The 23,735-nt window shown below is 47.3% G+C and overlaps 1 protein-coding gene across 2 annotated transcripts in view; it reads right to left on the bottom strand.

Annotated features, from left to right (window-relative positions):
- Positions 1–23,735, bottom strand: part of RTN1 (reticulon 1) — a 127,160-nt gene that overhangs the window by 8,323 nt on the left and 95,102 nt on the right. Inside the window, exon 1 of one of the 2 annotated variants that reach the window (XM_035551219.2) lies at positions 7,287–7,591. The exons of the other annotated variant lie outside the window; for it this stretch is intronic. Coding sequence (XP_035407112.1) covers positions 7,287–7,347 — 61 coding nt within the window. The 5' untranslated portion in view covers positions 7,348–7,591. Of the gene's footprint in view, positions 1–7,286; positions 7,592–23,735 lie in introns of those variants that run through there. 2 annotated transcript variants of the gene reach the window in all.

Here is a 23,735-nt window from a genome sequence, read left to right as displayed (position 1 = left end):
TAGTGAAAAATTGGCCCACAGGGAAAGAATACAAGGTCCTGGTGCAGGCAAAGGTCCTGCAAGCCTTGGGCATGTTGCAGACTGTGTGTGTGGGTGCGTGTATGTGCCTGTCCTCAACTACAATGGCATGATTCTGAGTGATGCACGCTGAATATGCATGAAGCAGGAGGCTGATGCCATGTGAGCCTGTCGATATGTGATGTGCATGCAATTGGACAGCGGGTCAATCTGTCTGGCTAAGCAAGACACATTTCTGACAGCCAAAACGCCGACTTCAGAGCACCTTTGGCTTGCAGCTAGTATTTGCAAACAGGGGTTTGGACAACAGGCACTGAAATCAGCCTCAGTTTCATTCAAAACCTTCTTTTTTGAAAATCCCAACTCTAAAGTCTGGAGCATGCCCATTAACATGCAGAAGCTGTTCAGTTGTAGCTTTCCATGATCTCCCTTCAACCTCCTGGAATGAGGGAAGCAGAGTCCCTCCTTCGGTCACTTTGCTCTCTTTCCAGCACAATGCACCAGAGCTCTGGCTCGTTTGTGGAGGTATAAAAGGACTCTGGGTTTTGCCAGAACAGTCTCAGACTCAGAAGTCTTTGTATTTATTACGGGGGACTTGCCAGAAATCTCTAAGAAAGCAATGTTGCAGAATGATGCAGGTCACTGCAACCGTCTTTGAAGAGTGTTTCTGAAGAAATGCATTTTGATGAACTATTTATCTGAAAGCATTGCCTGTCCATATATTTTTTTTTAACTGACAGCAGATCTTGTAAAATGTTACTCGAGTAGCCTTGGATTTGAAAGAAAAATCTTTCAAGGATGCCAAGCAGCATCTTAGCTACAATGCATAGTATAATTTCATCTCATTAAATGAATTCTGAGTTCTCCATTTGGGGCCATCCCCTGGACTAATGATGCACAAAGACAAAACTCTCTGATACAAGCAGCCACCTGTTAGTATGAGCAGCCTGTGTTTACGAGGCAAATTAAAAGTAACCTCTCAAATATAAGTAACAGCAGCAGTGTGCAATGCTTGCAATGCCAGCAAGGAACTGCTTGCGAGTATTGTGCCTGAAAGCTCACCCAGCTCACATCACGGTTTTCAGCAGAAAACATTTGGATATTTGGCATCACAAAAGCCAGAAGAGAGACTTCAGGGATGGAAAGGGCAGTGCTGGACGCAAGGGGTGAAAGGTTTGAGATGGCTGAGGGGGCCTAAGTAGTGATGCTTCTGAATCCCTTCTTGTGGGAACAGTGAGGGCTGGGCTGTGGTGGTTTACGTGGTCCCCAGAAGCACCGTGGTGTGGGGAAGCTGCAGCACAAGGCTCCTGGGAGATGATTCCAGAGAAGGCAAATCCAAACCAACCTGTAGCTGAGATGCCCTCCCCTGAGACTTCTGCATGATTATGTTTTTGAAAAATACTGTTGAAAGAGAAATGGGGATCTTTCCATTCCATGTCTTGAAGTGAGCATTTTAAAATGAAAATTAATGGAAAATTAATTGTGCACAGACTGGCCAATTTGCATCTTCCACAGCCTCTCCTTGTCTTCCTCTGAAAATCTTTGTTCTCTCCTTCTGACTTTGCAAGTTGTTCTTTGCGGCAACAACTGAATGAAAAATAAGCATGCATGAAGCAGCATTCACATGGAAGTAAGTATAAAAAGTGTGTGCAAAATCCTTGTGTCCAGCCTTCAAATGAGGCCCATGGACCTTGAGGATCAAATAAGGTTATATGCTTCCAGCATACTAATAAGCCCTTGGATGTGATCAAGTTCCCCTTCCTACAATGGAGGTCCCATTGGGCCTCCTTAGGAGGTAAAATCAATGGGTTGTACAGCTTCGTTCTTTATGTAATATTAGTATTAATGAGAAGTGAGAAAAAGCTGTCTATATACAGCCTTTAATTCTGTATATGGTGCAGTATAATATAGAGGCACTTCATAATTCGCTTCTCAAGCCTACTGGCAGTGAAAAGCCTGGGAAACCCAATTTAAGAAGGGCAGTCTCATTTATAGCATTGTTGTAACAATATTTGTTAACAAACGGGACTACTAGAGATGAGTCTTTGAATTGAAGTAAATACTGCTCATGCTGAAAGAAATGTCATTTTGCAGCTTTCACCACAGGCTGCAGAGCCAGGCTTTCCCTCTTCTCCCCACTGGAGGATCCAATGTGGCCCTTCCTCTGCTCCCCATGACAGATCTGATTCAAATGTAATACAGATGGATACAACATTTAATGAGCAGTCTGGTGCCTTCAGGAGACTGCTGTAATTAACAGCAGAGCCAAGACAGAGTATCTGTGCTGTTTTATGAGGCCTCTCTCCTTAGTCTTTATCTCCAGCCCTGAGGGATCTCTCCATACTTCTACCTCTTGTACACATTTTGTCCATGAACTTCCCATCCTCAGCATGGCTTTATATCTTTATCATCTCTCTGCTCCAAAACTCAGCCTGAAAGTTCAGACCTTCTTGGTCCCCAATTCCTGATGAAAGAGGACCTGGAGATGGGTTAGGACCAGGGAAAAGGAAATTTTTGATACGAGATGCTCTCCAGGTAATATCCTCCTCCATCTGCAAGATTAGGATTGCCTTATGTGAGCAAAAAAAAAGGATTGCTTGCCTTAAGTGAGGCACCAGGCTGGGCTTGGGTAGACAGAAGAAAGCACAACAGGGCTGGCAATAAGGAAATCAGCCCTGCAACCTCTCCTCACGTAAGTCTGCTGTGACTTGCTGTTATTATTTTCACGTGAGAGAGGATTGAGACCAGTATTTAACCCAGAGGCAAGAGAAAGCCTCCTTCACACACCTTCTGCTCATCAAACCATATCACTACTTGCCTTTGCCAGCTTCCATGAAGGATGTTATTGCTCTTACCTTAAGAGAGCAGAGAACAAGGAGACCAAGCAGAGTCCTTGAATGCACTCTCTGAATGCGCATGATGCTATGGAAATGTTAAGATTGTTCTGAGTTACTCCTGGACCAAAATAACAGAAGCAAACCCCTTCGAACTCTACCTAAACATTTGAAAATCTGCAGATTTTCAAAATCAATGTTTCAGACCTACTTCAGTTATAAGAATGACATGGAGAGATTATCCCTTCTGATGCCAAAACAGCCCCATCAAACCCACTGTAAAACTTCCTAGAGATCTGGTGAAAGCAAAAGCAGCCCTCCGGCTACTTCATCTTGCTTCAGCTACTGCCCCATCATCACCCTCTTGATAGAGCTTAAATTACTCCTTAAGGAATATCTTAAAATAATCTTAATTTAGGGGAATGTTCTCCTTATTTTGGCAATGGAAGAATATTGTTTATCTATTCTTAAAAGAAAAAAAATACACTCAGACATGACCCAGGATGTGTACAGAGCATGTTTTGGCAGAGCTAGTGAAATCTCACTTTTGATACCACCTAGGTCAAGATGTTTGTTGGGATGGTTGGCATGAAGCTCATGTCTAAGAGAGTTTATCCTCTAGATTTAAGCTCTTGATCTTGCAGTCCTGTTGGTAACAACAGGAATGTGCTTGAGGAATGACTGACAAAAAAATGAAAGCAAATCTGAAAGTGGAAAAAAGATTGACAAATTTCATTCAAATTTCACAGGAAATCAGCTGTGAAATCAGGAAGTCGATTACCCACAATTTAGTGCAGTTTTTGTGAAAATATTAGCTAAATTGGTTACATCAAATGATAAATTCATTCCAAGGTTTTAGCTTTACCAAGGTCCAACAAAAGAACCAACTTCTGGGACAGATCTTTAGCTGCTGCAAAGAGGGAGCACTCATTTGAGCTAGACAAGGTGATCCCAGCTGAAAGTTCAGCCCACAATACTTTCAGGAAAGCACTGAAGGTATGAAGGTACCGACTGGCTGAAATTATGCTTTTATGGTGATAGCTATAATTAAACAGACTTCAGAACTGTCAATAAGATTATACATTAATAGAATGCATCCGTATTATTGCTATTGAACTTCTTTGTCACTCTCGAAGTGGGGAATGTTGCCATGAATAGCTGGTGTAGCTTCTTGGCACTCTTTAGAAAGCAGTCGGTATCTCAATCAAGAAAGGAAGCCGGTTCCCTGGAAACAGCTGTCAAAAAAACACTACTCAACTCCAGTTCCAGGGGAGTTACGTCAGTTAGGTGGACTTGATGAAATCTGCAGTCCTTGTCCACATTAGTTTATAATCATAATGCGGATAATATTTAGGATCATTCCTATGAGCAGTTCACAGCCTTTTTCTCTTGATCTTTGAGATTTTCTTTCCTAATACGTCTTGTGGGATGGTGACGCTGCAGGAACAAGCATGGCACTTATGCAGGCCACCCAACAGCTGACATGTAGAAGAAATAGTGGAAGAGGAAATACTTGTGGGGACCAGATAACTGGCACCAAGTAGCTCCAACAAGCTGGGGTGCCAAGACCTTCCTAATCCAGAGAAACCTCTCCAGCAAGGCGTGGGGCTGAGCCCTGCGGAGCTGGGCCTAGTCCACAGGCAAGGCCTGGAGACCTGCTGCAGCCTCATGAGCCCAGAGGCCCACCTCATCCTGCAGCTCCCCTCAGCAAGCTGGGCACCATGATGTTGCTATACAAAGGTCCACACTGACCAGAATGCCCAGATGGAGACATTTCTCCGCACACTCATGCAGTATGCATGGCTCCATCCCGGCCTACTTCAAACACACCACCTACCAGTGCGAAAAGATGGGTGTGGAAGTCGGCTGCAATTCCCCAAAGCCTCCTGTGACAATATTTTGAATGAAGCAGATGCCCGGCAGGGACGATTTACTCTCCCGCTCTCCCCGAGGGGCTGTATCATGATCTACCATTGACACAAACATGCTTTACTTGATGTATGCGTCACTAAAACACATTGCAATATTTTAAATGTATTTAGCAGCGCCATTTGCTTCGTTGCGAGGAGAGTAATGGTATGTAGATTCAGTGGGGCAAAGCCAAAGCCTCACCAAGCATCCCTGCAGCTCCTCAAGAGCCCTACCGATTTTTACACCAATTTTCAGTAGTGTAAGGGCAAACCAGTGATATAGCTAGTCGCAGGCATGATTGTTTATTAATTAAAGCTTATGTTAACCTCAACATTTTATTTCCATAATTTCAGTAAAAATATGCTCAGTATTTACTGAGGTCTGGGACTGCATCTGTTACGTTCACAGCCACATTCCAGAGTTTTCAGGGAGGAACCATAATTCCATTGATAATGAACTTGGCAAAATTATACAATTCCAGATTTTCATGAAACTGGTATTCTGGGTTGAGATGGAGAGCACATGAATAACAGATATTAAAAGAATCAGTGAATTGAGTCTTTAGTCTTCATTCCCCTGAATTTTAAATTTCTTCTATTTTATCTGGGACTAATCAAAGAATTTTGGTGGCAGAAATAACACTCTGTCTATTTCGTGTTTTCTGCAGGATCATTTTTAAAGCGTAAAGCACCACCCAAGAAAAAGAAAGATATGCAAATGATGTGGAAGTGAGGCAAGTGATTTATTTCAGCTGCGTTGATTTTTTTTTCAGATCTTTTTTTTTTTTAAATCAGCATGGGTCAGATTGTGTCATATAATTTTCAGCAAATCTGCCTCTTGATTTCAAAGAGGAGAACACAGAAGGAAAGACTACTATTATTATTGATTAATAATTATTAATTAAACAATAGCAGCACACCCTTTGTTATCCCCCCTTTTTTAACTTAATGAATAAATATTCATTTTTTCTACTAAAAAAGGAAAAGATTCAGTCTGCCTCTAAGTACAGGTGGTTCAATAACCTGACTCAGCAAATTAATATTTTTAGAAGGATCAGCAAGATACTTAGCCTTTTTGGAAACAAAACAAACAAAAACCTGAACCCCACCTAACAAGGAAGTTCATGTTTAAATCTCAGATGAAAAGGCTCCCAAGTTTGGCTGTGGCTCTCCTGTATAAGCTTAAGGAATCACACAATCCTATAGAAAACCCTGGCCCTTAATTAAGGTATGGAAAGCCTGAGCTGCTGCAGGCTGGCATTTAACAGGTGCATCTGTTTACATTCCTGCTACTCATTTTCCTGAAAAAACCCTCTGACCATAACCGAATTAAGATTGCAAAAATATCAAGATCTCTAGAGACAAGAGTCTGTCTGTATGTCCCCCCCTGCCTCTCCCCACCCCAAACCACCTTAGGAAGGTTTTCTGGCTTCGGTTACATGTCGCTGCCTTTATGAAACTACGCCTGAAAGCATCCTGGATGATGCTACAGAGTCTCTCTCCCAGGGACCCTGCTGTGAGCACCATATACGATCTATTCAGTGTAAACATGCACCTTAAAATTATAAAATATATTTAAAGAAATCCTGCCCAAAGCAGACAGCAGGCTGCCCGGCAGGATCAGCCGCTAGCTTTTCTCCCTCTAATCTGCCCACTGAGCAGCGTCACAGAGACTGTCTTTTATCAAAACAAAGGCTGGATGCTGGCTAGGAAGTGTGAAGCTGACTAAAAATGGCTGAAAAGCTGTCCAAGGCACCCCGGAAGGTAGCCAGCCCCACCCAGCGCAGCCACCGACCTGCTCCAAATAAGCTGAAAATAAGCCCAAAAGGGAGATGCTATTGTTCCCCTCGCCTACGCGGCAGCAGACCACACCATCACAACATTTTTACCCCGAAAGGGGGCTCAGCAGAGTGCTCGAAAGCACAATAAAGGCTTTTTTTTTTCTTTTTTTTTTTCTCCCAAAGCAACTCTACAGCATATTACGAGGTGGGTGGCGATGCCACGGTGCTATCGCACGTCTCGCCGGGGCTGCGTTTTCTTTGTGTCGACGCTAGGCTAAGCCCTGGCCATGGGTGTGTCCGTGGGCAGGAGGCACCGAGGCGCCCAACGCAACCGCCTCGAACCCTCGCGAGCCCCAGCCGGCACCAATTCACCATCGCCCGGCTCTCCTAAAGCCCAAAAGGTCTGAAAATCCTGCCAGAGACTCCGGGGTGAGGAATGACACCGCTAACGGCAAGGGCGGATGCTTGGGAAATGAGCTGTGAGGTGGGAAGGAAGGTCCTGTATCCTGGATGCTTTCAGGGCGAGACAGCTGGAGATGGGAGAAATACATTCAAACAACACAATTAAGGGCTTTTTCTTCCTTTCCTTCTTAAATTACCCCCAAATAAAAGCTTCGCGGGAAGGGAGATAAAACAGCATGCAAAGGCCCACAGGTGAACAATGCAAAAAATGGATGGATCCTGCCTTTGCCTCCTCTGACATGCAGTCCTTCTAGCATGCAACACTCGAACAGATATAATACCCTGACATTTCCAGTTGCTCCAAAGACAGTCCATCTTGGTGGAGTCGGCGCTGGCTTGCATCTCGGAGGGCTGGGGAAGGGCCGGTCCTGTGGTCGGAGGCACTGCGTTGTTAGCAGTCAGGCATTCCCGAGCATGGGTTGGGTTAGCGGGTATCGCTCCCGTCTCCCCGCTCGGCTCCGGACTGATGCTGTAAGCAGCACAGGCGGAGGGGGGAGGGCATATTGTACGCGCTGCGGTCTCCACTGCAGCAAATCAGCGGTGTGATGTGGTTGCCCTAGGGAGCAGGCTCCTTTGAAAAAGGGGATGCGGTCCCCTTTCAAATCAAAAGCTTGCGCTGGCTCGGCGGCTTAGCCTCCCGAGCCATCGAAATGGTTAAGGCAACCTGACGGCAGAGAAATAAAAACAAATTCGGTGTGGGTGGAGGCGGGGGGGGGCACCGTTTCCTATACGGCTGCACGGTTGTGACTATTCATGTTCCAGAAATTTCTTGGGAGTGATGAAATCTGGTGTTTTCTTCATTTTTTTGGGGAGGGCCAAATTTCCCCGTCCACCCCCAAGTGGTGGTGCCCCCTCTCCTCTGCCTGGCTGGGTGAGGTCTTGGAGCAGGCAGGAGAAAACCAAGAGCAGGACCTGATCCCATCAAAGCAACCCCCATTTTGCTATTTTTTTTTTCCAAAACTATTCCAGAAACAGCAGGAAATAGCAGAGTACCCACACCCCATGCACCGAGCCCTGCCACGGTGGGATGCTGCACAAAGCAGGCTGCTCCTGGGCTGGGACGCGCGGGCTGCAAACGCTGCCCAAAATGCTGCATACACCAGGATTCGAGGTGTGAGACAGCAGGTTTATGGGACAATTTATGAAAAAGTACTCTGTAGTAATTCAGCACACTGCTGGCTGAATTTTAACACGAGCCCTGGCACTCCTGCCTCAGGGAAGACGCTGGCCCTGCCTCAGTTTCCCTGTCAGCAAACTAAAAAGCAGCCTCACGGGGATGTCACAGGTAAGCCATGGCCACATGGTGCATGGCAAACACTGGGAAGAGAAATGCTTTACATTCACCCAGCTTGTTTGCCTTTTCAGATTTCTGCCAGCTTTTACTAATCACAAAAAAACTCCCCAAAGTCGCCCCATTTCACTGAAGAGTGATCCAAGGTACAAGGTATCAGCTTTGGTCTGGTCCCCATCAGCAGCACGATCCCACTGGAGCCCTCTCAGCTCACAGGCCATATTTAATCTTTCAGATCATGCTAACTTATTAAATATTTTTTATTTTAGCCATATTATATTGACTTTATGTTTTTAATATGGAAGTGGGCAGCAGCACAGAGACAGTGGGTCCCATACACATTAGCATGGGGAACCAATTTTGAACGTCTCTGTGTTTTTGGCTCCCAAGCCAGAAGATTTTTAATGCTTCAGTTAACAGAGATCTCCCCAGCTGGCACTACCGGGTCACTTATCCCTCCCTCAGGTAACTCATCCCCCAGAAGAAAGCCAGAATTTAAGGATCAATTGACCACAGTCAGATCCTAACCTTTACCTAGGAAGGTCTGCTAGGTTTATGGAGGGCAGCAGCTATTGCTTGCGTTTCAAAACCATCTCTGAAATCCCAGAAAGACTTGAACTCAGCTTAAATCGCCTAACAGAGAAATAATTAACTAATCGGTGCAGAACTGGCTTCAATCGTCATTGCATGTAGTAAGATTAAACAATCTACAGACAGTATTACAAGTCTTGATTTTGCAGGCTTCCTGGCTTAGTTAAAAAAGGAAGAAACAGCTTGGCAAGGGATGATTTCCCAACATGGTCTGATTGGTTTAGAGCCTTCACAAAAGCAGAAAATATCCCTATTGTTGCTTTTTGCCCTACAACAGGGTCCCCAGCACCAATCCACAATACGAGGTATTTACAAGCAATGTATATGAAAACCACACATATGAAATTCCTAAACCCTGGAGTTCCTGAAATAAAAAATAATAATAATTAAACAAACAAACAAACAAACAAAACCCCACAAATCTCCAACAATGATTCAATGAAACTGATGGCTATTGTGCACAGACCACCAGCAACACTGCAGTGAGAAGACACAAAATCTCACTGTAACCTGCATTTCTTAGCCAGGGATGAAAGACTAATTAATTCCATTTGGACAGATGAGTGGTCCTTGTACATTTAACACCCCGGTCTTGTGGTGATCTCTCCTTTCCTTCATTGTTGGTAGAGATTTTCCTTGCCCCAGACTTCAGGTCTCCACCTCCGTCTTGTCCAAAGAAGGGCTATGAAGCTGGTGAAGGGTCTAGAGAACAAGTCTTATGAGGAGGGCTGAGGGAGCTGGGGTTGTTTAGCTTGGAGAAAAAAAGGCTCACGGGAGACCTCGTTGTACCCTACAATTACCTTAAAGGAGGTTGTAGGGCTTACCTACAAAGAAGGTTACCTTAAAGAAGGCTGTGATTCTGTAGTAAGGTGGGGATTGGACTCTTCTCCCAAGCACCAAGTGATAAAATGACGGGAAATGGCCTCAAATGGTGCAGGGGGAGGGTTAGGTTGGATATTAAGAGAAATTTCTTTACTGAAAGGGCTGTGTGGTGGTGAAATAGGCTGCCCAGGGAAGATGTTGAGTCACCATCCCTGGAGGTCTTCAAGAAACGTATAGATGTAGCACTTAGTAGCATGGGTCAGTGGTGGACTTGGCAGTGCTAGGTTAAAGGCTGGACCAGATGATCTTAGAGGTCTTCTCCAACCTGAGTGATTCTGTGATTCTCCAGGCTAGCAAAATGAACCATACCCTCAGTTTTCCTGCTTCAGTCCCTGCTTCCCATTGGAAAAATGTCTCTTCAGACCTGGCCCACATAGTTCCTGTCCCACATAGTTCCTGTCCCACACTACTTCCAGAGCTATTTTAATTCATGGGCACCACAACCCGCTGCTTTATCAACAGTGACAAGAACACACTCGTGTCAGAACCAGAACCCAACCGGTGCTGTGAGATGAACCAAGTTAGAAATAAAGGATAAGAACATCTTGCGGTGTACACTAACTTACCCGGGAAGCTTCCAGTGCCGAGCTGGGTGAGGGAGAGGGGCAACGCCTGACATTACACCGTATGTGTGTCTACCTAGACTAGCACACAAAGTTTAACAGGATCACAGTCAGCAATGGCTGGATCCAGAGCTAAAATGGCAATTGATAAAAAATGCATCTCTATAATGAGAATTTAAATTATGCATTCGGTAAGAAGTGAGCCAGAATTAGGACTAAGCAGTTGGCCATCACGAGACCGAGGAGCTATTTCCTAGAACTATTTCCTTGCAATAGAGCTAAACCAGGGCCACCGACTAAATCTGTACTGAGCAGAGCGGAAGGCACAAACAAGCCTGCCTGGATCTGAATAAGGCAAGACGTGCACAGGTCAGAGCTATTGGCACGAGCCACTGGATAGTGCAGTGATGGAGGAAAAGGTTTGCTGTCATCATGAGCAGAAGCAGGATTAAAAGCACTAGGTGGAAGTTCCCTCCCTTCAGAGCACGGTCTATGGCAATCCTCCTTCTGCCGCAGGACATTACTGAATGATTCAAGATCTTTAGATGTTTTAGTGAGGTCACCTGAAGTTTAATGTTGATGGCACAGCCGCAAGCCAAGTGGGCTCATCAGTATTTGCCTGTTACATATCTCTGCTAGAGATAATGACCCACGTATGACGGAAGTTAGGGGGAAGGACTGAGTAAAATGAAGTTACCTGTATACTTTCAGCTCCTCGTAACCTCACACTGAGAGAAACCTCAAGTACTTCATGCGTAGGGGACAGCCATCTGCCTCATCTCTTTCCATCCCTCCAGCCCCACCAGGGAGTGCTGGACGAGGTGCAGGCTGCAGCTCAGCAAGGGCACAGGCACCCTGCCACGTGGATGGGGACACGGCAAGCCCTGTGTCAGACCTGGTTCGCCAGCCCTACCTTGCTCTTCTCTGGAGGTCCTTCCATTTTCATGATGACCAAGCCTGCCTGCACCCAGCTGATGAGCTCTGATGAGGTCAGAGTTAGCAACATTTATGGCTTTTTTGGTAAATATAGTTGAATCAACATAAACCATGAGAGCTCAGAAGCCCCCACTGTGTTCTACCACGAGAAGGATCAGACACAGCCTTAACCTCCAGGGCTGTCCCTTAACAACCCTGCTGGAGGACTGGGGTGGAAATCAGCACCGATTTCAAAGAATATTTTACAATAACAAAATCAAAGATAGAGCTAAAATTGTCACCGGTTCTGCTCGAAGTGCAGTGACTTTGAAGACACTTCGGACTGACGATGCTTTTCAGAGCAGAGCTCTGCATCACTCCACGTCAGCACATTGCGGGACACATTGAGGGCAGTGCCGGAGCTGCAGCGCGGTGCGGGAAGATCCCGATGCTTAGGGGAACAAGAGCATTAAGGGAGCTCTCTGTTGTTTTTTGGTTTGTTTTTTTCCTAGACAATTTGTTCTTAGCATTTGCAACAAATATAGAGAGGATGCTATTTTAAAAGTCCCATTATTACACCTCAAAGCTCTAAAGAGCAATGGGGAATTTTTGCCGGAGTGCTCCAAGCCAAGGGCAGCCAGCAATCACATTTTGGCGAGGAGGCTGTCAATAGCGGAGGGATGGGCCAGATCCTGGCTCTGCTGTCTTGCTCTCATTCGTGCTCAACACATTTTCTGGGCTGCAGAATTGCTCAGAGGCAGCTCAGGTGAAAAGGTCAGGAGCTGGGAGATGCTGCTGGCTATTCCAGGTCCATCACCACTCGCAGTTTAGGTGGTACGTGGACAGCTTTGTCCTTGTGTCTCTTGCCCTGGGCTTTGATGTTTCTCTTAGGAGACATTATACAGTGATGAATTACTTATTTTCTCAGCTCTTTAGGCCACCAAAGGAATCAATAAGCTGTTAAAAAGACAATATGGTCTCAAACTGGTGAAATGTATGTCTAGAGCTGAATGCTCGTAACAAAAGAAATGCCATGCTCCAGCACATCACATCATGTTCCAGCTTCCCTGCATTTATTTTTTTTTGAGATACCTTGAAGTGCCTGGGTTTATCAGGGTTTTTTAAGTCATCAGTCAAAATATTTGGGTGGTTCGCAGGGACAAGAAGCGTGTTTTGAGGTGTGTTGCTAAGCTTCTGCTCTGCTGCCTGTTTCACTCTCTGCTCAGCACGACTGCTCTTCATGCCCATTTCTGCTCCAACTCTGAGATTATCGTAAGGCATTTGGCAACAGCCCTGTGACACAAGTCAAAAGAGTGGGTGAAAAATCACGTGAAACACACTTTGCACTTGCTTCCCTGCCTGGGAGCGAGGCAGCCTTCCTTTGAATGCTAGTGAAAGAGCCATGTGGGGGGAAACCCTGAGATTTGGGTCTATTATTAGGAAGCAGTTTTCCATTTTGGATTTTGAACCACTGATGGGAACGGATCCTCTTCACCGACCATCCCAGGGATGCTGGCACCCCTGCAGTGCCACCAGAGCTTGCTGACTAATGCGGGTGACAGCACATCTAAGACGTAGGAATCAGTTGTGATTTACTCCTGGCTTTTCAGCAGTGGATGATTTCTCTTAGCTCTTTAATGCTATTTTTGAACCAGAAGGATCCTAAGAATGAAGGCTCTATTCCTGCCATTGACCTAGAAAAGTCTTTTGATTCTTTCCAGTGGGACTTCTTTTTGCAAGTGCTGGGAACCTTAAAATTGGGCATCTCCCTCCTCTGGGGGAGGCAATTGGTACGTCTTCATTCCTTCTTCAAGATGTGATCAGTAAAGCTGCGGAGACCCCAAAACTCTGGCTGACCTACTGCATTCCCCCGTCAGAGCAGGCTCGTGCACCGCTTGCAGCCTACCCCTGTCTCCAAGTCCATGCTTTTAAGTCTAGGCTGCTAAATTTGTCTCCCTTACAGCATTGCTGGTGCTGCAGCTGGCATTATTAATTCCATTTCATTAACTGATCTTCTTAATGGACTGGAAGACAAAAGAGAAGACAGTCCTGAGACCACAGCGTTGGCTGGGCCTCGGGAGATCTATGTTCAGCCCTCACGTCTGCCAGAGGCTTCCTGCGTGACCTTGGGAATCCTCTCTCTTGGGTCTCTGGGTCCACTTGGTCTATTTAAATTTGGGTCATCATCTGCTTTTAAAGCTTTATTTCTGCAGCACCTGGCACAACATCTGCTGCTCGAGCGAAGCAGCCTCGTGCATTTTTGTAAACAAGCTGCAGGCAAGTGTTGCTGGCTGGCGTTCTTGGGCCAGTGGAGACTAAGCAAGATGGTGAAGATGAATTGGGGTTGCATGGCTCTTGGAAGGCGTGAAATCCTGCCCAGTGCTGGCAACAGAGGAGCCTCCCCTTTGGCCAAGCATGCCTGGCAGAGGAGGGGAGGACATTATTATTATTACCTCCCAAACTGCCTCATCCCATGGGTCTCTCCACCACCATTTGCAGATGAAATGGTGCCCAGGACTGACGCTGGAGCTACTGGGGTACAGCACAGCCATCCTCACCCCCAGCCCAGTGCTGATGCCACCAGCCCCTGGCACGACCTGCACTGCCGGCCCGCTGGCACAAGCCACCAGGGGCCCTGCCCCTGCCCCGCCTCATCTTTCTGGCTGTCCCCCAGCGATTCAGGGGCTGCAATGCTGTCCAAGTGCAAATACAACTACAAACTGTGCAAACATGACTGCAAATTAAACTGACAGCCTGCGGGCAGAGGCTCGGGAGACAGAGGTTTATTTTGCAGCGGTGCCACAAGCCTCTAGTTCAGGCTGGCATCCTCGCAGGCACCCAGGGGTGCTGGTGAACGGGCTGTGGTTTGCACCGTTTCTGCTGGCTCCTGTACCCACCAGCCCTCCTGCCAGCCCGACCCCAGTGAGCAGGTAAAGGTGCAGAGCATCATACCCGAGACCTCAGCTCCCATTCCCAAAAAAAGCCATTTTCTTTGGGGAAGGGAGTCATTTAACAGGCCCTCAGCTGCCCACCCCTCTGCACCGCTTCCCCCATCCACTGCGTGGGGGCAGGCGGGATAAATGCGCTGGTGCCAGAGGTCTGCAGATGCTGTGGCCATGCAAGCACCACTCGACCATCCCACAATTGTCACGGCAACCCTGGCTTTCCCTGGAAAACAGCAGCAGACCATGAACACGCTGCTGGATGCAGCAGCCACAACCAAAGCTTATCCTGTAGCCCTGTTGCTGCCTGCTCCGTGGCTGCGATGCACCTGGGGATGAAAATGCTCTCTGCACAGGGAGGGATGCTGCTCGAGCCCATTCTCAGGCTGGGGGGATGCACAGGACTTGGCTGTTAGGCAAAAACGTGGCTGAGGAGCGGGGAACAGGTCAGAAGACAGCCAGTCCAGGGTAATCAGAAGAATTGCATCGGGAAACGATGTGCCAGGAAAGTGGTCAGTTGTGTTTGCTGGGGAAAAGTGCAGGGAAATTGGTTTTGTGGGATATTTTAGGCTATCATCTGGAAGAGCAGCTACACAGAAAAGCAGCCATGGCTTGAATATGGGGGGGGCTGGCCCTGCCCTACACATCCCCCACAAGGGGCAGGGGGAAGGGGAGTCAGAAGGTACCGTAAGGAAGGTCAAGCAAGCTTCCAGCATCACATCTGCAAAATATGCAGCGCAAATCCAGAACCTGGAGCCAGCTCATTAGGGACTTAACATCAGTCATCCCTAAAACTAGGCATTTTATACATGGAGATATAAAATGAGGAAATAGAGAAGGAAAATAAAATGCAGAGTCCAGAATAATCGACTGAATTTGTGGAAGTGGGTTTCTCTCTGAAAAACAGATTCCATCTCTGAGTACTCGAATAACACGCATCCTCACTCCCCCTCTCTGCACACAATGAGAAAGCCTTGATTTGGATGCTGATGTCAAGTATCTGAGAGAGGACAATTTCATTTTCCATTCTCAAGGCCGAAGGATTAAAGACACATTGGCAAAACCATTTCCCGTTTAGAAAACCCAGCTAAAAGGGCTAAGGAATTCAGATATGCCCGACAATGTCTTTAAACACCACACACCACATTTTCCTGATTGCTTCTGCAAAGGAAAGATAACCCTCTACTCCGGATGAGTGTGAATATATAATAGGAGGTATTGAGTGAATTTGAATATATATGTAAAATGCAATTATTTTGCCATCTTTGTGAATTAACAAGTGGGATGGAAGTTCTTTGTGAATTAATAGGCAGCAGGAAAGTTCACTGGACAAAACTGAAAAAGGGAAAACACTCCCCTTGTATCGCAGGACATCTAACCTCTCTGCTTCAATAATGAACAGCGTGTGGGTATGGCAGAAGTAGCAGCAATTTCAGAGTGGCACTGTGGATATACAGGGTACAGAACCAGCCCTTGTCCCAGCGCAGTGCATGTGAACAGTGCAGGGTGGAAGAATAACATACCGTGTTTTCTGTATGAATAGTGAATTCCTTGCCACAGGTTTAGCTCTTGCAGAAACTGAGTAATTCCAAAGAAAATAGCAAAATAGGATGGGGAGAGCGTTGCAAAAGGTCTGCGGGGACCTAAGGAGCTGCTTCCCCCACGTCTTTCACTCCTTGCAAGCATTTTAGCGTGGGAGGCTTTGCTGAAACTCCCCAGCTCAGACAGGTACCACCGAATACCCCTTCATACTTGTAACTTATTTCACTCTAAACAAAAACATCCAGGTTCTGAAATCATCACATCCCTGTGTCCCATCCTAGGGCTCTTGCATTTCACATGCCAGATACTTAAAATTAATTTATTTTTTTGCAAACAGAGAGAAAACATAATGGCATGACATTACTTTTGAATCGTGATAAATTCAAGAAAACCACAATCTTTGTATATGCAAACAAACAAACAAACAAACCAAACCCCAAGTGGTGCATTTCACTTTGGATGGACCTCACCCATCACAGGTAGGACAGGCAAGGGCAGCTGCTGCTGAATGCCATCCCGGTCCTGGGCCCCACTGCTCGCCAGCACCCGCGGCTCTGGGCTTTGGAAACCTCAACCTCTGAGCAGCCCCAGCACAAAGCCAGGAGATAATGGCCCCCTAGACTAGGATGTCTGGTGCTGGGGCCAGAAGAGACGAGACAAGAGACTTCATTTTGGAAACAGCAGCTGTTACCTTTTCCAAAACTTGCTTTTTAATTTTTTTCTATTTTTTTTTCCAGCTTGTCTCGCATTCAACGCGATCAAAGTTTCCTGCGAAGCACAGCCTCTGAGTTTCAGATAAATATAGCCACGCTGCTCTGCGTTTGTTTGTTTTCCCCAGGTTGCAAACCTGCAGACGAGACCTACTTATTTCGGAGCAGGGCGTGCACAAAGCAAGGGGAGGCATGATGCACGGAGACCTGCTGCTTGCAGGGCTGCACGGAGGGGAGGATGGACGTGGCCATGGCTGAGTGTGTGTGACGTGCCCAGCCCATGCCACCACACAGGAGGACAACCCCAGCCCTTCCAGCCGTGGCAGACCCCTTGGGCTCTGGGTGAAGCCACACACAAGGGCAGAAAGGTCCCAGCCCCGATCCCCCACCCACCCCGGGCACCTCCACTCATCCCACCACAATTTATTTCGGCTTTCCAATTAGCCGGGAAGTAAACGCAGCAATTACTTTGCACGTCTGAAGTGTCAGAACTCTTCTGGCACATTTCCCTGAAGCAAAATAACTAACGAAGGGCTCTGATTAGTGCGGAACCAGCAGGTAGTGTGGACCAACATTTATTTTTACCTCTTGACGCCTGAGACAGAGCTTGGTGAAGAGGATGGGCTTCCCGGCCACTGCAGCCAGAAGGACTTGGCGTAGGGGTAGTCTCAGAAGATGATGTTCCACCCTGTTTTGTCCTTGGGCTGCCACTGAGAGAGGAAGCCTTCAAAATCTGGACGCTTTGCATGTGATGGAGGATAAAACACAGCTTTTTCCATCCAGGAATGACACCCCGCATAGGTCCCACTCAGCACCTCCTTCGCCTCCATGCCTCTCCGAGGGTTTTTGCCCCCTCGCTGGCAAGCAGGGGTGAAGTAGGAGACGCTTGCTGTGATGCTGCCAGGGCTTGGGCTCAGCCCCTGCAGACCAGCAGGACCTGGGGTCCCACAGCAGGATCAGTCCCCATGGAGCTGTGCCCACACTTACCCAAGCCCTGGCAGCTGCAGCTTAAGGCCCTTTTTCTCCCAAAAGCTTATTTTTTTCTGAATCGTTTCTCCTGCAAAACACACCAGCCACCTGTAAAAGCTGTCTGGAGCACAGACTGTGCCATGCAGGCTTGTGTAAACCCCCGCCCTTTCCCCAGCCCTCCCTTGTTTTGCCCTCAAACCGCAAATAATCTGTTTTTCACCGTGACCCGTGAGGGGAGAGGCTGCCCAGGGGATGCAGGGAGCAAATTGGGTAGCTTCAGGGTGCCGAAGTGCAGAGCAGAGGATGGTTTCCACCTCCCCAGGGAGGAGATGAAGGAAAAGCGAAGGGATTACATTAAAGCTGAACCCTCCCAACCCCAAATGCCCTGGCCATAGGGACAGCAGCTCCAAACCCCTCGTGCATTGGGTGCTGAGCAGCAAAGGGGCACATTCACGTGCTCGGGGAGGATGCTCCCAGCCCTGCGGCAACAGCAGCCGGGCACCTCGGAAAGTTGTCCCTTTAACCAGGTTTCCTCCTCATCCAAATTTTTGCACAAACAGGAGGTGCATGACTCCTTGCAAGGAAAAGCAACTATTTTGGAAATCATCTGCTCTAAGCCTGTGCCTGATTTCGCCTCATCCAACACGTGTTTCCATGGAAGCAGAGGAGGGAGCGGGCAGCCTGCGGCTGCAAATCGCAGCTAGTTCACCGCCTGCTCCCGAGCCTGAAGAGATAAACGGATCATTAAAAATAAAACAAAATCAAAATTTTAAAAAAAGGCCCTTCAGATAGCTGATAGTCAGTGCTGCAATGGTGCTTTTGGGGTCCAAGCACATTGCAGCTGCATGAGACCGAACTTTGGCTCATTCTCAGAGGAAATGGAGAATGCGGCGAATAAAATGATTTGTGATCTTTTGTTGATCGCATCGGTGTAATGATTGTGTGAGCACAGAGAATGGCAGCGCAGCACACAAAGGGAGTTATGTAAATGGATTAAAAAGATGTTTTCGGTATGGTTTGAAGGACTGTATTGCAGAGAGAGATCGAAACGAGGACGGTCTGGGAAATAAGCGTGGTTTAGGAAACACGGTTTATCTGCTGATCCAAACCTGGTTCAGACCTCAGGAGTGAGTCTCCTCAAGTCACTCAGTCTTATCGATGACCTCAAGCAGAAATGTATCATAAAATCATAGAATTATGGCTTGGGTTGGAATGGACCTTAAAGATCATCCAGTTCCAACCCCCTGCCATGGACAGGGATGCCACCCACTAGATCAGGTTGCCCAAAGCCCCATCCAGCCTGGCCTTGAACACCTCTAGGGATGGGGCACCCACAGCCCCTCCGTGCAACAACGTGACTATACGTGACTGTAACCACAAACACAAAGTTTTCCTGCCCTTAACTAGCGTCTCGAGGTGTAACTTCATTCAAACACGCCATTCCTAACAGCCCGTGAGCACGCTGCATCATGCTGCTGAGCCAGGCACTTTGCACTGGGAGCAATTACCGCACCTCCTCGGGTAAGAGCTGCCTCCTGCCCAAAATGCTGCGCCCTCTCAAGCGATGGAACTGGATGTGCCCGGGCACCTTGCCGGCTCCCAGCAAAGCAGCGGCGCTGATACATGTGCAGCCATTACAGGAACAAATGCAAAATGTCCTTCCTGCATTAACTCCCCCCTGCCCAAAAATATATCCATTTTATGGCAGTCTGCCTTCTCCCTAGAGGTAGCAGAATTTCCCACCAGTTGTTTTCTTCTTTCTTGAATAGCAAGCCTAATAATAATGATAATAATAATAATAAATTAAGCAGACTTACAAAAACTACAAATTACAAAATATAGTTGCAGACTCAGCTGAACGGGTTCGGAGTTGTTCCATAGAGCTGCCTGAACGCTGAATTTGTGAATACTGCGATCAATACTGTATTGAGCACTGATACCTCTGATCTAATGACAGCTCTGGGTAGGTCTATTACTTAAGTTCAGTAGGTGGTTTTCAGGGGAAAAGCAGCAAAATGGAAAGAATGAACCAAACCAACTTGAATCTGCTAGATTCTACATCCAAACAGGGAAATAGATGAGATGAAGGTAAATCTGTTGGGGAAAATGAAGTGCTTTAGCTTCGTGCAGGACTGACCCTATTTCAAGAACACGCAAAGCTCCAAGATAACCCTGTATCAGCAATTCCCAATGAGAAAATGGCAACGTCACCCAAGGTATCATTCTTGCCTTTTCTAACCTTGAAATTCATCTCAAGCCAGCAGACCCAGCCAGGGCAGGGCCCCACAAACTCCTCCATACACAAGCTGGAGGCAAACTTTGTGGTGGTGCTGAGTACCAGTGTTGCAGAAGGATCAATGTGCAGGGAGCAGCACGGGGTTGGTTTTCACCTCCAGTTAGTGCCTGGTTTCCTTCCGCGTCCCACCAAGAGGAACAGGCTGGTGGTAGCAGGTTGTGCCAACCTGGGGATCCAGGACTTGTTCATATTTTTAAATAGAGCCATCAAATTACGAAGCTTTTCCAGTTTTACAATGTGTAACTCGGAAAAGGAAGAACAGTGCACCCGATTTCTTGGACCAAACAGGAACCAACTGGAAGGCAAGAGGGAAAATGGTGCGGGTGATTCCGGAGGATATCAGGAAAGCGTTTGCCTCTAGGCAGTGCAGGAGATCGATTTGCAGAGTCACACCACAGCACAAGCCGGACAGGAGGCAGCCAAAATGCAGCAGAAACTGGCTTGGGGAAGGGGAGAAAGCTGTCAATGAAATAAAGCAGGGAGGCACAGGGAGGAGGCAGGAGGAGAGAGGCTCGCAGGGCAGGTAGCGCTGCAGCCACGGGCACTTACCTCGCGCTGCGTACCCGTGACCTTGAGACTGATGCCATTATCTAACGGTGCCAAATTGTAGGAGGCACAGAACAAATTAATTACAAATGGGAGATTAGGCTTACGGTCTGATAAGCAGCTCACGGAGTTCAATGAAGAGAAGTTTTAATGAGATTAAGTGACAAAGCCATCACTTAGAAGGAAGCATTAAAAAGGCTACAGACAAGGAGAAGGAACTGGGGGCGAAGGCAGAGAACTATTAAACCCATCTGTGTTATGAAAAAGAAGAGTAAACAAGGCCTGTGTCTCTCAGAGAGAAAAGGGGATGGCAGTGAGCGTGCTGGCACCGCCATGGGAACTTTTCCCCTGGGTACACAGCGGCTGAGTCAGGCTCAGGGGGAATCAACGGCACGCAGCAAGGGAAGCCCAGCACCCATTTGGGACCAGCACGAGGAGCAAAGCACTGGCTGGCTCTCATGAATTACTGCAAGGAACAGGTCTAAGGGGTGCTCCAGGAGGGCTGGGGTTACTGGGGGTGGCAATGGGTTGGAGCTGGACTTGATAGAGAAGACCTTTGACCTGGCCTGCTTCAAAAGTGAGTGCAGCAGGATGGCAGGCGGTAGCAATCGAGGAAAGAAACAGGCTAGCAGTTATTACTTCAGACCAAGAAGGGTATATCTTAAATAATAATAGCTGCTTCTAACGATGAATAATTAAAGCAGACCATTTGGTCCGCCAGCCCTTACATATTTCCATCCCTCTAATGTACAGCTGAAGGGCTGGCTGTGCTTCACCTCCTACCAAAACCACCCCATCCTTCTACATGAGGTGTATCTGAAACTGAGTACAGGCGTAAGGAGAAGCTGAGCATCTTCAGGTCAGGCTGGTGAGGGACCTGCTGAGTAAATGCAGCCCTGATTACTGCACAGCAAACAGCCGGGCAGCTCTGTGCAAGGTTTGCAGGTAACATCCCCTGCTCACATTGCCAACAAGAAATGGGCCAAAAGGGATTGCGCGTATCTTGGCCAAACAAAGGTCCTGATCGTGACTGGGCCTCCAGACACTACAACTGAAATAAGGTCTGAAAACAATAACTGCAGAGGTTGCTATTTCCTTGTGAAGTCAGGGAGCAATTTGTGTGTGCTAACAAACGTGCCTAGCACAACAGCCTTTCAAAGTCACCTGCTGCTCCCCTGACTTCTCTTGCAACGCAGGTTATCCAAACGTGTATCCCTGGGTGCTGTCCAATCCACAGTTCTAGTAAATATTTACATCCCTTTCCTTCCTATTCTCATTTAGAAATGCGCTAAAAGGATGCACGGGGGTTACCTCAGCATTTTACAGATTCTTCAGCTCTGTCAGCGAAAGCAAAATCCCACAGGATTATGCAGCTGAGAGCATGATGCATTCTCCCCTTTCTGGGAAGAATCCAACTACCACAGTTAAACCTTGTTAAAAAAGAAAAGAAAACAAAACCCATAAAGCCAAAGTGTGTGGCAGAATCTTCTCCCTTGATTTAATTTTTCAAATCTCATTGCACTTCAGTGGGATCAATTGGCTAACAGAGATGAACTCTCTACATTTCTTAGGGTCTGTTCCTGAGGAGGGGAGAATACCAATGGGGAATCACTGAAGACTGGGACTCTTCCATCTCTGGCAAGATACAGCACCCATGAGATGCTCTGGAGGCCTAACAGAGGCAGAGCTCACACCTGGGGACAGCACCAGGAACCCTCCCACTGAGCAGGCGCAGAGCAGGCAAGAGGAGATGGGAAGGCTTCGGTACCAAATTATACATGTAGGTATAGTGTGTGTACACGTCTGATTCAGACCCATGAATAGTAACTGCAGATTTAACTCCACCCTTGCCCACAGAGCAAAAGCAAAGCCTGCATCTGAATAAATCCTGACTCGGGGCAGGAAATCTCAGTTGCCAGCATTTCCAGGTCGGAGCAACAACAACAGAAGCTGAAGCCAAGTTCTCTGAATATTTTCTTGTGGAGTACCCAGGAGAGCTCAGCTATATGTAGCAGAGCCATTTGTGTGGTGTTTGAGGCAACATTTCTGTCTTAGCAGACAGAGAGGTGCCAGGGAACAATCCTGCTCTGCAGGCAGGGCTCAAACCACCACGTAGGCAGGTTTGTGAGCCCATGATTATCCCACTGATCTTTTTTGCCTGCCCCACGTGGCATGAAGCGTGTGCTAGATGGCAACTGCTCATCCCAGGCACTCCTCTTGCTGCTGCTGTGGGTTGCAGTGAAGTGAACACGAAGGGGCTCTCACCTGCAGGAGGAGCACGGGGAGAAGATGCTGCAAAACTGGTGACTGACTTTTAACCAGTGGGGCAGGAACAGCAGAAAGTGACTCTTTTAAAGGGAATAAGGAGAGACGGCAAGTTCTTCAGAGAGATGCAGCAGACAGGAGTTAATCTTTGACTTCATGGCTCTGCTTGCTGCATTGCAGATGCCCTGTCAGTGGGGCCAGCCCCTGCTCCTTGCAACACCTCCCTTCAAATGAAAGTCATCCCACCACAAGGAGAGCTAACCCAGCCCCACGAGCATCACTGAAGTCACACCTAAACGCATGGCCAAAATGTTCACTGTGCAAATGACTTGCACCAGGCAGCAACCGGCACTGAAGGGGTGAGATCCCACGCCAGGTCCTCCATGAAGTCTGTGACACTCAGCCGTTTGGCTGACATGTCATTTGGCATTTTCTCTCCAGCACCCTCATTTATTTCCCTTTGCAATGTCAGCTTGGCCAGCCAGCTCCATGAATAATTCAGTGCCATTAAGCACGTGTCAAAGCCGCTCCGGCACTTAGGAGGATTGGTTCTTTGGCTCTTTTCTCCATTTAACTGCATTCCAGCATAATCTCCCCTTCACCGCTGCTGGAGGAGCAAGCTCTACAAGTGGAAAGCACATTGCCACAGATATATGGAAATACAGCTGTATATATGGAAATTGTCCTTTGATAGTAGTGGTGTGCTGCTCACCATTCTGCTCGATGCATGGTCACTGCCACTTTGAACGATGGTGAAACCTGCTTTTTTTTTTTTGAAGACATCCAGTGGATGTAAGGGTCAATAACCAGGCAATAAGGATGAGCTCACAAACCAGGATTTGGAAAAAAGAGGGGTTGTTTCCCAGTTCTGTTGTGTATTCATGGTTTTATTGCACCGAAATCAATTCACCTCACTCAATGAACCCATTAATCATATGATAAATTAGTCATTCACAATCCCTTCCTAACCAGCTTTCTTAGGCAAAGGGGCTGTAAGACGGGTGTGCACGTGTTTCAGCATCCCATCTGTAAAATAAGGGTAATATCATCTCCTTTCTTGCTTTGTCTGGAAATTTAGGTTGTTTCACTGCCAACCTGCAGCACCAACAAAAGCAAGGCTCTGAATAGAGATAAAACCCACTAGCACTGTCACCGGGACGGAGCCATCTTTCAGTCTGCCAAAATTGCTCCACTCAGACCCTTTCCCTGCGAGGAGTG

The sequence above is a fragment of the Cygnus atratus genome, chromosome 5 (genome assembly GCF_013377495.2).
Source record: "Cygnus atratus isolate AKBS03 ecotype Queensland, Australia chromosome 5, CAtr_DNAZoo_HiC_assembly, whole genome shotgun sequence".
Lineage (NCBI taxonomy): Eukaryota > Metazoa > Chordata > Aves > Anseriformes > Anatidae > Cygnus > Cygnus atratus.
This window is presented reverse-complemented; position numbering and strand designations above follow the sequence as displayed.